Source organism: Lycium ferocissimum, chromosome 8 (assembly GCF_029784015.1).
Source record: "Lycium ferocissimum isolate CSIRO_LF1 chromosome 8, AGI_CSIRO_Lferr_CH_V1, whole genome shotgun sequence".
Lineage (NCBI taxonomy): Eukaryota > Viridiplantae > Streptophyta > Magnoliopsida > Solanales > Solanaceae > Lycium > Lycium ferocissimum.
Genome location: NC_081349.1, coordinates 1,251,859 through 1,264,477, shown reverse-complemented (window position 1 = coordinate 1,264,477; position 12,619 = coordinate 1,251,859). Strand labels below are relative to the sequence as shown.

Below are 12,619 nucleotides of genomic sequence, written 5' to 3'. Positions count from 1 at the left end.
CTATGATATTATTGATTTTACTCATTGTTGTTGGTCTCATAATAATTGTTCTTCCAAGGTGAGATATAGCGATGATGATGATTCCATAATAGAAATCAAATGTTTATCGACCTTACGTCACTCCGATAGAGTAGTAATGTTCCATTGGGCTCTCACACCGCGCCGCGCTATAGGCGGCCAGGCAGACACATAGATGTACACACCATTACAGTGGGCAGCTTATGATATCATCTCGGACGCGGGTTGCCCGGACGCGGGATATATGGATCGGGCTGCACGTTCCGCTGCAATATATATATATGAATGGAAAATGTTTTGTTTTTAGAGCTAAGCATGCATAATATCCGTCTTAAGAGGCATCCAGATGTACAGGTTATCTCTCTTATCTCATGTTACTTCCCATATCATTATTATATTGCTATTTATGCCTTACATGCTTAGTACATTATTCGTACTGACGTTCTTTTCTTATGGACGCTGCGTTCAGGCTCGCAGGTAGGCAGATGGATCAGATTCTTAGGTGCTTCATTAGCTATCTCACAGGAGCGCTCCACTTACTTCGGAGCTGCAGTCTCGTGGTATTACTCTTTTGTGTACACATTTGGGCACGACGGGGTCCTGTTCCATCCTTATGATTTCTTGTACTCCATGTAGAGGCTCTTAGACAGATGTGTATGGTTAGATGTCCTATAAACCTATCGGTTCATTTTCTGTATATCATTTTTGGCAGCCTTGTGGGCTTGTATATATATATATATATATGGGCTTAGTTGATGATGTTCACATAGAGAGATATTATTATTGCAGATTCATGCCTTGTTAGATTATGATATTCATAAGTCATCTATCAGGGTCCACCTAGAATGTTGATGAGAAGTATGACAAGAGGTGCTCGATAGGTTAGTTCCGGGTACCCGTCATGGCCCTATGGTTGGGTCGTGACATTAACCATGTTCATGATAACCCTAGGTCTATGCCGCATGTTATATTATGTATTAAATTGTTATAAATTCTTCATTGTGTTCTTGATACATCATTATGATTATTCAGAATCTATCCATAATCCACGAAAAACCCATACTTTGCATTTCAGGTGTCCTTACATGCAAGTTATGATCTATTATGTTTATTTTCAGGAAAATACTCTACATGCTTTACACGTTTTCATGAAAGAATACTATGAAATGATATCCATGTACATGCAAATTATGATTTATGAAAGCCATGGGCAGCAAGTGCCACCTATTTTCCATGTTCATATTTTTGGGAGTTGCATAGATTACCGAGAAGGCTTAGATAGCTTGAAACTACGTTTGCTACCATAGGATAAGGATCGCTCCGCCCATGTTTAGGACGATTCCTTCATATTTCCCCAATGAGGGATTTGGATCCATTCATGCTATGTTCATGTCTTGTACCCCGGCAAGGTACAAGATGGCTTAGCTGATCGGGCAGAGATCAGACGCCACGTGCTAACGTGGTGGTTACATGTAAGTCATACTAATGATCTCCCATAGATATTTTACTCATGTAGGTCATACTAATGCTCTCCCATAGATATTTTACTCATGTTATATATATGTATATGTATCCATGTTCATACGCACAACCAGGTTTCAATTTCAGTTTCAGTTTTAGTTCAGTTTTATTATTATGATTTCATGTGCCATGCTTATTCTTTCAGTTGCTTTACGTACCAGTACATTCAATGTGCTAACGTCCTCTTTTATTTGCCCGGGGGCCTGCATTTCACGATGCAGGTACGGATTTACAGGACGGCGCATCTACTTAGTAGGACGTGCTCGTATCAGCTTATTGGTGAGCCCCATCTCATTTGGGATTTGGTTATTTATCTGTCTTATTAATTATGCATTAAAGGTATGCTGGGAGCCTTGTCCCAGTAAGTATGATTTCCAATTCAGACTCATGGTAGAGGTTTTATAGACTAGTCAGTTATGTCATGTCAGATATTCAGAGTTGTATAACCATCTTTGGCCCATTCATGTTATTTCCGTACTCATGTTTAAACAAGTATTTTTATTAAGTATTATGACTTATTACGTTTTATAAAGGCTCATCATGAATTCACATTATATTCCGCTTATGATATGCCTCATAATGATTCAGCAAACCATGTTGTTCGCTCGGTCACATACAGTAAGGCAGCGAGTGCCGTGTTTCGCTTAAGCTATAGTTCGGGGCGTGACAACCATATCCTATATAGGTGGTGTATTGCTCGTTAATACACTTGATGGGTGGACCTATATAAGTGTGTAGTGGTTCTGCTCCTATGAAATTGTGACGGATTTCTAGAGCACTTATGAATATCAGGACATGCGCATGACCTTTTAGCGCAAAACCGCGATAATAACAAAGATTGTGCTAGGATAATGTGATAAAATAAGACGCTGAGCTTACAAAAGAATTCTTGGTTCATAGAAGTTTTAAACTTCACCAATTTTTCTGTAAGTTTAATCCTATTTGATCTAGGTCTGGTTCATAGTCTACGAGACACTAGATTCGACGCATGATACTCATATGTGAAACCCAGCAAAACTTCTTCATTCTATTCCTTATTATTCTTTTTGAGATAGTGGGGGATTGTTGAAAAAATAATATAATAGCTCAAAAAGAAAATATTCATCTTTGAATAATATTCAATGGTTGTTTTATTACATTTTAATGTTGAAAGTTTCAATTCATTTGATCCTATTTACTATTATTCTATTAAAACCTTCTACCTCTTTATTTCAGCCATTATCATTCTTAAATGAGCCTTTATCATTCCAATAATGCCCAACCATTATTCTTTGTTAATGGTAGTAATGTTTCAGCCATGACAACTCTTTTTGATGTTTGGTTTCCCACCTATATAATATACTGGATGTTCTTTTCCTTTTGAGATGAGATGAAGTAGAGATCTTATTACATATCTTTCTATTCATATCATAGTGTGCTGGGTTTACTTTATGTTAATCTTTGCTAGATTCTGGCTCCTAGTTTTGTACTAGAAGAGCTTGTTGAATCCTAGGGGATACACCCATACCGAGTGAAATATCCTTAAGGACAATGTCTTAATTGACATGCCTCAAGCTATGAGATTGTTGAAGAATTTCATACAAGTGTTCGTGATCAAGTATTTTCCGTAAGATTTTCAACAAGTCTGTATTTTTCTAAGTTGCGAAATTTGCGGCATTGATGAAGCAGTAATAATTTTTCTACGTCGAAGGAGCGCAATGGTGCAGTTTTATTACATAAACAAATATTTTTCAGCAATATAGAGGAAATAGATTAAGTAAATGAAAGATGGAATGCATATTTTTTGGAGATTCTACTGGCGATAACCTTGAGAACTCGTTTAATGGTGAATTAAGACATATTACTGTGATGTGTAGAAGTAGCTAAGTCATGAAGTGAACAACCAAGGTTAACAGATGTTGAATATAATGGGCTCCTTCAACAATATTGATGATAAGGATCTGTTGATGAGGCCAATTAAAAGTGAGACGTGGTTTATCTAAGCCTATACCGGCCATACTGGACACACTAATACTGGAGGGGATCCAATCCCGTATTTCATTGTATCCAATTTGTTGTATTCATGAATACATTTCATGAAAAAAATGATTCAGTGTATATGACAAGAATTCGGTTGTATCCATGAGTATAATTCAAGGCGAAATACAATATATATAAAGATACAAAAATTAAAAAAATACAGGGATTTTTCGAAAAAAATTCTCCTTTGAAATAGAAAAAGACATGTGAAAATACAAAAAATACAATGTATCTTACTCAAAATTGGAGAATATACTCAAATAGGGCCATATGAGATATACAATTAGAAAATCTGCGAAAATGTAAAAATATACTCTATTTACACTCAAAATGGAAATACCCTCAATCCGACCAGATCTGGAAAATACAATTAAAAAATCCGGCAAGAAATATAATAATACACCGTATTTACACCCAAAATGGAGAATACACTAAAACCCAAGTAGAATATTCGGCTAAAAGTAAAATGATACATTGTATTTACACTCAATATATTTTCTGGCGCTTCACCAGTGGCTCGCTAGAAAATTTTCCATCGCATTTTTGGAATAAAAATAGTGTCAAAAGATAGATCCGCCCAAGATCTATCTATTCATGTATGTTTCATGGGGTAAAAGTGGCCGAAACTCAGCGAATCTGAGAAATAAAGTTTTGATTTTCCTTGGTTGTACTCAAATCTACGGAGTTCTATAAGGAATGAAAAGAAATGGGTTGTGACTTCGTGTAAAGGAGGATGAGAGCAACATATGATGAAAATTTGGGATCATTTGGAGACCGTCGGCTAGCGACAACGATTCCCGACAGTGGCGGCACAACGCCGGTCTGGCGGCGACCTGGTGGCGGCAGCAGAGAGGTTTTGGGAGAGAAGATGGTTCTTAGGATTGTGAGGAGGAGAGAGATCTGAAAGTTGTGTGTGGATGGTAAATTTGCTATAAAATACAAAAAATTAATTATGTATTATAATTATTTCAAACTATAGCTGTGAATGATAAATACTAGTAGATGTTACCATGTAAAATTTTCATTATATAAAGTCATATGAGGCTTACTCAAAACTTACCTCCAATCAATGTGTGGTCAAGCACATTTATTTTTTTCATTTAACATAATCATGACTATTTAATTAAGATTGCATAAAAATAAGGAAATGTGGCATACATTTATTGTTTTAAGCATATAACAAGAGGAAGTTCTTTACTTTACTCTCATTATGAAGTGCATGATCACTGTAGAAAATGCAATGAAAGGAAGGTAAATGGAAAAAAGAAAAAACATTCAATTTAGACACATCGGGTTTGGGCTGGTTTAGTTGTTGATCATCATTCACTTTTATGTGATTAGCATTACCCTTGTGGAATATGCTACGCTTGCTAAGCTTTTCTAATTGCGGTATCATACTATAAATCAAATAGCATATAGATAACATGATATGGTTGCATTATATAATTGAATAGTCAAACATAGAGTTGCTTTCATTCTAACACCTTAATATTTAAGAATTGAGAAATAATATCTCCTTCACATATTGAACGGAAACGATAACCCCTTTTGCAATATGTTTTTGGTAAGACTTTTTTTTTTTTTGAATAAATTAAAGATTTTTTTCTCTTCTAGAATTAGATTACGAAAATATTAAATCTTATTTATTAGATATAAGTTACTCAAGTATTTGCATAAACATATAAGCACTCAAATAAAATACCTATTGATTTCACGTAACCATGCATTGCTTCCATAAAATGAATCGGTATTTTATTTGAGTGCTTATATGATAATTCTAATATTTGAGTAACTTATATCTAATAAATAAGAGTTATATATTTTTGTAATTTAGTTCTAGAAAAAAAATTTATTAAAAAAATAAAAAGAAAAATCTCACCGGAAAATATTGCATAGAGAGATTGCCATTTGCGTTCAAAATGTGGAAGGGTATTGTTTTTCCAACCCTTAAATGTTAAGGGGGTAAAGTGGAATTGACTCTCAAATTTAATAAAATTAATAAAAGTTGAAAAATTAATTAAGAAAAGGAAACACCTTCAATTGTTGTGGTTAAGTTTTGTAAATAATTGCAGTGATAAATGGAAGAAAGTTTAATGAATTGACGAATTTGTACATTTGAGCCAGATTTAAATGATGCAATTGAATAGTGATAAATGGAAGAACTTTGATTTATTGACGAATTTATACATTTGAGGCTAGATTTGGAGATGCAATTTAAGTTATAAGTTATAGTGTGAATTAATAAGTGGGGTGTAACTTGTAAGTAGTTTCCCATTTATAGACCCACAGAAAAATAGAGGGAATACTAAAAATTTGAAATTTGACCTAAAATTTACACACCATTTTTTATATCGCCAAAACATCCCCCCGCGTCGATTGGGCAATAGTCTCTTCTCTTTCTTTACGCCCTTTCTCTCGCTCACTATATAAACTTTCCAATCGTTTCATCTCATTGTTTACGCCCCTTCTCTCTCTCTTACTCTTAACTCTCACTCTAACTCTCACATTACTCTCTTTTTTTCCCACTACTTTACTTTCCGATGGGCGACCTCCCGTGCGACGGCGATGGGGTTTGTATGGTGTGCAAAACAAAGCCATCTGAGAACGAATCTCTCATCTGTAAGACTTGTATCACTCCCTGGCATGTCAACTGTCTCTCTTCTTCTCCTGATTCCATGGCTGATGCCGTTAACTGGTGTTGTCCTGACTGCTGTATGGACCATTCTGTTAAACCGAATGCCGCTGGTTCATCTAATGGAGACTTGATCGCTGCGGTTCATGCTATAAATTCCGATCCGTCACTCACCGATCAAGAGAAGAACAAGCGGCGACAAGAGCTCTTGAGTGGAGGCCTTATAGAGGAGGTGGCGGAACGTGTCAATCTGGACAACAACGATGTTCTTAAGATTCTTGATGGCAGTTTGAACTGCTCTATCTGCATGCAACTCCCTGAGAGACCTGTTACGGTATATCGCCTTTCCATTTTGTTTTCCTCTGCGGTTTTCCCTTTTGTCCCCCTTTCCCTTTTTTATCCTGCATCTGTTTTCACTAATTGCTGTGTATCTGCTTTACTTAGCCAAGGGTCTATCGAAAATAGCCTTTTTACCTGCAAAGGTAGGGTAAGGTTTGGTACACTCTACCCTCCCCAGACCCCCACTTGTGGGCCATAAGATTTTGTGAAACTTGAAAAAAGAGAGTTTTTGAAAAATAATTTTTCGAACTTGAATTTGTGTTTGGACCTATATTTTACTTGGAAAAAATTTGAAGTTTTGTGAGTGGAATAAAAATTCCATCCAAAAACTAATCAAATTCCATGGACAAACAGTCATTTTCGATTGTCTTTTGAAAAAGGGTTTCAAAATCTATAGCGAAAAGGGAAAGTATTAAAGATATACTACTCCTGCAGGCTGCATAGATTCTTAGACCTAAATATTTCCAATTTTTACTCCCTAGGAAACGCAAAAGTATGACCAGAATCTTTCTGGCTGAAGAGGACTTCCTTCTAGGTTTTCATTCGTCACGTGGAACCCAAGAAGCCTTGTGTTTTGTTCTCATAAAGTTTGTGCTTTGATCAGAAGTATAGGATGAGTCTGAAGCTAGGCTTAATTTCATACTGAACGCCTCCTTGATATCTCTTATGGTATTGTTTTGCAGTAATCATTGTTTCTTTAAATGGTGTATGTGGTGTCTCATGCTTATGTTTTGATTTTCTTTTTAACCTTTTTTTGATGTTTGAGTACACCAAAGTATTGGACATGTACATGATATTATGGTTATTTTATGTACTAGGTTAATTTACTTGTTTACAAGTGATCTTGATACTTTGTTGGATAAATGCCCATTTCCTTTTCAAGGGATAGTAATTTAACTTGGAAGCTTTACACAACTCCATCTTAATAATGTTATCTCATCCTTGTCAGACACCTTGTGGTCATAACTTTTGTTTGAAGTGCTTCCAAAAGTGGATTGGGCAGCGGAAGAGCACCTGTGCTAATTGCCGCACTCCTATTCCGGCTAAAATGGCAAGCCAGCCTCGAATTAACTCTGCTCTGGTCATTGCCATAAGAATGGCAAGAACGCTACGATCTGGTACTTCCAGCGGGACCTCAAAAGTTGCACATTTTATTCACAACCAAAATAGACCTGACAAAGCTTTCACCACTGAGCGTGCAAAAAAGACCGGGAAGGCTAATGCTTGCAGTGGGAAGATTTTTGTCACAATCCCCGGTGACCATTTTGGACCAATATCGGCAGATAATGATCCAGAGCGCAACTTGGGTGTCTTGGTTGGTGAGACTTGGGAGGATCGTTTTGAGTGTCGGCAATGGGGGGCTCATTTCCCTCATGTGGCTGGAATAGCAGGACAGTCAGATTACGGGGCCCAGTCTGTTGCACTTTCTGGAGGTTACGAGGATGATGAGGACCATGGTGAATGGTTTCTTTATACCGGAAGGTGAAGTGTCTGCGTTGTCTAAAACTTTTTGTTTGATGCATGTGCATTCTGGGTTCTTTTTAACTTACCTCGACTGCAACTTGTTCAGTCAAATTTATTTAAATATGAATTCCATTTGTGATGCATATTTCTGTATTGAATTTCTATCTTCCATTTCATGTGTTGAAGAACCATGCTTTTACTTGTAAATATCTACCCATTGTAATATCATGCTAGTTACTATTTGAGTACTTAGTCATGTGGCCTGACATTGAATTTGGTCTACAGATAATCTTCTTTAAGCTGGTTTTCCTTTTTGGTTTCTGTCAACTTTGTGTGATTATTTTAGTGTCTTTCATTTTCTAAACAGTGAGTCTAGATTAATGCTTGGTTTTGCATTTTTTTACACTGATAAGTCTTGGTGTAAAATCTGCTGCTGGTTTCTGCTGAGGTACTCTTCTAACTAGTTTTATGTTGATTTGTGTTGGTTAGTGGTGGAAGAGACTTGAGTGGTAACAAGCGAACAAACAAGCTACAATCATTTGACCAGAAGTTTGATAAGCTTAATGAAGCTTTACGTGTCAGCTGTCTCAAGGGTTATCCTGTCCGAGTTGTTAGGTCAGTTGGTGCCTTAAACTTTCTGAATAATTAGGTGGAGAACTGAAACAAGTTCTTGCTATTCCATCTTTTGACTGGAAGATTGGCTGATATTTTGTTGTCTTATTGGTTGATTTATTGTAGGCTTATGGACTGGTTCATAAGCTTAATTATTTGACCAGAAGTTGTATGCTCTCATGGACTGGTCCACAAAGTATATGTAGTTCGCTTAGCCAAGTTTGCATGGTTAGCTGAAGTACTTGTGATCAGTCTTGCCATTCCATGCAATGGTTGTTTGTTCCTATTATTTTGGTAGTAGTAAGTAGGGTGATACATGCTATATATTGCAATCAACTTTTTTTTTTTTTTTTTTTTTGCTTCGGGATGATGACTTTCGCTATTGAACATATCTTGTTCTGTGACAACTAATTTCTATCAGCATCCACTAGTTGGGTCACTCCAAGTCTCTATTTGGTGGGATGTGCCTAGATCAATTTTGTATCTCAATATCCACATCAAGTATCCTTTTCATTTCCATTCGAAGTTGTCTTCTAGTTCTCAGGTTTTATCTTTGTCCTTTCTAATATGTATAGGTCCCACAAAGAGAAGCGCTCTTCATATGCACCAGACAAAGGAGTACGATACGACGGGGTCTACAGGATTGAAAAATGTTGGCGGAAAGCTGGAAAACAAGTTTAAACTCTTGCTCAAAAGCTTCATGCATCTGTATCTCCAACTATTTCACTTATTTAAAAACCTTGACGTTTGTGCAGGGATTCAAAGTTTGTCGATATCTTTTCGTGCGCTGTGATAATGAACCTGCTCCATGGACCAGGTCTTTTATTGTGTCATTTTTTCTTCATTACCATCCCCTTCTATTTGGGCTTTAATCATGTTCTTATTCACCTTGTTATATTGGCAGTGATGACCATGGTGACCGTCCTAGGGCCTTGCCTACCATCAAAGAACTAAATGGTGTCACAGATATGACTGAGAGAAAAGGAGCTCCAGCCTGGGATTATGATGTGAGAAGCTAGATATTTGTCTGATGATACATAGGATTCCCAGTGGATTCTTTCCTTTTTGTGATTTAGCATATTGAAGGGATGCTGACTATCAGATTATCTAATAACTTTTTTGCCAATGCAGTGAACTGTTTATTATTGTCTTATTTGTATGCAAATCGTACAGTTACACAGATGCTGGTATTGTTTGTAACATTTGTTTTCCGTTTTACAGGAGGAAAAATGTTGCTGGATGTGGAAAAAGGCTCCTCCTCCTAGTAGGAAACCAGTTCAATCTCAAAATGAAGATGGAACAAAAGTGAGGAAAGTTAGACCAAAGAAACTTATGTCTGTAAAGCAGACGCTCTTGAAAGGTATACTTATCATTCACTGCTTTTCATTGGATCTTTTCCTTTCTAATCTGATTTGACTAGGCACTCTGTGTGATTATTAATCATTGCATTATGTATTTAATTGTATTTCTCAATATAATGAGATGAGGTTCTTGATGGTGCAGAGTTTAGCTGTCTTCTTTGTCGGGAAGTGATGGATCACCCGCTTACCACTCCATGTGCTCACAACTTCTGCAAGGCATGTTTGGAAGGTGCCTTTGCAGGGCAGTCTTTCACAAGACAGAGGACATGTGAAGGCAGACGTACATTACGAGCACAGAAAAATATAATGAAATGCCCCTCGTGTCCAACTGATATATCTGATTTCCTCCAGAACCCCCAGGTACCTAATTCACAAATTCACCTGATGACTTCGTGGGACTCCAAAATCTGATCATTACAATCTCATACGTGAATGTCTATAAGTAAATCTTAATCATTATGGTGTTTCTTTAAGCACTAGACTTGCTATTTCTGACTATAAATCTTAGTCTTACTCTGAAGGGTGTTTCATTGGCAGATTAATAGAGAGTTGATGAATGTGATAGAATCACTGAAGCGCCAAATAGCGGAAGAAAATGCAGCGTTAAGTGATGATGTTGCTGATGGCGGCTTGGATGGAAACGATGAGGTTCTAGCTGAAGAAGCTGCTGGAACAGAAAGTGTGGAGGATGATAAAGAAGGTGCACAGCCTGTCAATGAGACTGAAATCAAGCAGACCCACAAGAGAAAGAGATCCAGTGATTCCCTTGACAATCCTGATGTTGTGCATAATCTCGAGGAAGTTGATTCTGCCATACCTGAAGTGGCAGTTTGCTAGTAGCCACAAGCTACTGGACAGGTCATTCCGTGAATGGTGATTCTGAACAAGTTGGATGACATGTTAATTTTGGATAGTTTCTAATTTATCTTTTGTTGGACCGATAAGAACTTGGTGCATTTGCCAAAATCCAATTGCATAACCCTAGCCCTTGCATTGCAATCTTGCTTTGATGTCGGAGCTTATATCAGCAACCAATTGGTGTTTTATTGTAATCTTTTTGGATAGTAGATTGAAATTATGAATTGCAACCATTAATGTTAGGAGATTTCTTTTCTTTATACATTTCTTGCTTATAATTAGGTCATTGTCTATGTACAGTTATGCTATCCTTGCTAACTAGATGCATTTATGTGCTTGGTAATGGGAACAAGTTCAAAATAGTAGAGGTTTCCTACATGTTTGAGAACATAGTTAATCCTTGACAATTATTGAGCATGGTGCTTGCTTATGGTGTTGCTGTAAGCAAGCAAGGCTCTTTCACACACGGTAACAATGGTTTGTAACTATATAAGCTCAAGACAAGGGTAGAAGTTTGAAAGCTGCAGCTGAAAATGATCGTAGTAGAATGTAGATTGTAGAGTATGTCTACTCAACAATTCACGATGTAAATACTGGAGTTGCCGTTTGGAGCTCTCCTACTGCTAAAGTTGCCTCAATTGCAAGGGTAGGAAAAGGAAATGTAAAGCTTGTAGTACTGACAAATCTATAAGGAAATAAAAATAGCACAGGCCCAAATATTACCAGCAATAGTAGAAGTGATGGATAACTTGTCATTGCAGTGTCCTGTCCTGATCACAAAAAAGCAAAGTCATTTAATTAAGTTACATAAAACACTAAATTTAAGATGTGATTAACAGCTATGTTCATTGAATACAGGTCTTGTAAATGCAGAAAAAAAATGGTCCGACAAACCAAGCAGATGTTGGATCTTTGATGTCCGGACAGCTGGTTAAGCAAGAGCAGGAAACATTGCCGATGATCCAAAAGGACCCAGCAACCACAGAGCTTGAAGAGTGGTTTACTTTTGGTTTCATAGATGTGAATAACATATGACGACAGGCCAACCACAAGCTCCGATTACATTAAACAAATCAAGATTTCTCTCGATCAAGCTGCTCAAAATGGAAGCAACGGTGTGGAACTTGCAAAACCAATGATGCAGTGGCAGTAACTAACTGTGACATTAGATAAAACTACCTGCAAATCGGAGAAAAGTCATTACTATGCGAGTCATAATCACACATTTAGGACCGAGGTTGTGCAAAAATTCAAAATTTCTCATTACAGGCAGTGTATACAGGTACGATAACGCAATATATATAGCCAACATTACAAAAAGGATAATGAACGGGAACATTGCCAAAATCAAAAAACCTTTCAAACTTCAAAGTGGGCTAGGAAAAACAAAATTGTTTCTTGCTTTGAAAGACAAACAGACAGCTTTCAGGAAAAGTTTTTAAAGAGAGAAAACCCCTTTAGAGTAACACGGATACTAATCCACGCACTCGAAACTTGAAACTAATATATAGGAAATGAGGGGCTTGCATGTAATTTAACTAGCGCATATGGAGGAGGAGAGGATATATATTGACCACTTGTTCATGCGAAAATAGAGGGGAATTCCGTTGAAATGATCGCCTCTTCAATAATGTCTATGCCACTGACTTTTCCTTTGCACCTTTTATTTCCCTTGTTTATGCGCTTGGCAGTTGCAACTCTATGGGGACATGCATTATCTTAGGTGTATCCAGTAATTTAAGAAGATGGGTGTACTTTGCTAGTTCGTATCCAGTAATTTAAGAAGATGGCTGCT

General features: G+C 37.0%; 1 protein-coding gene across 1 annotated transcript; it reads left to right on the top strand.

Annotated features, from left to right (window-relative positions):
- The first annotated feature begins 5,967 nt into the window (after window positions 1-5,967).
- On the top strand, window positions 5,968-11,086 carry LOC132067119 (E3 ubiquitin-protein ligase ORTHRUS 2-like). The gene is made up of 9 exons (XM_059460245.1): window positions 5,968-6,524; window positions 7,479-8,011; window positions 8,483-8,608; window positions 9,181-9,280; window positions 9,361-9,422; window positions 9,510-9,612; window positions 9,827-9,965; window positions 10,109-10,326; window positions 10,504-11,086. Exons 1-9 carry the CDS (start codon window positions 6,099-6,101, stop codon window positions 10,801-10,803), a joined length of 2,007 nt encoding a protein of 668 aa, XP_059316228.1. The 5' UTR covers window positions 5,968-6,098; the 3' UTR covers window positions 10,804-11,086.
- The last annotated feature ends 1,533 nt before the right edge of the window (window positions 11,087-12,619 follow it).

Coding starts and splice junctions, on each gene's coding strand:
- LOC132067119 (XM_059460245.1), top strand. CDS start 6,099: ATGGGCGACCTCCCGTGCGACGGCGATGGGGTTTGTATGGTGTGCAAA. Junction 9,281..9,360: donor GGCGGAAAGCTGGAAAACAA/GTTTAAACTCTT, acceptor ACGTTTGTGCAG/GGATTCAAAGTTTGTCGATA. Junction 9,966..10,108: donor AAAGCAGACGCTCTTGAAAG/GTATACTTATCA, acceptor TTGATGGTGCAG/AGTTTAGCTGTCTTCTTTGT.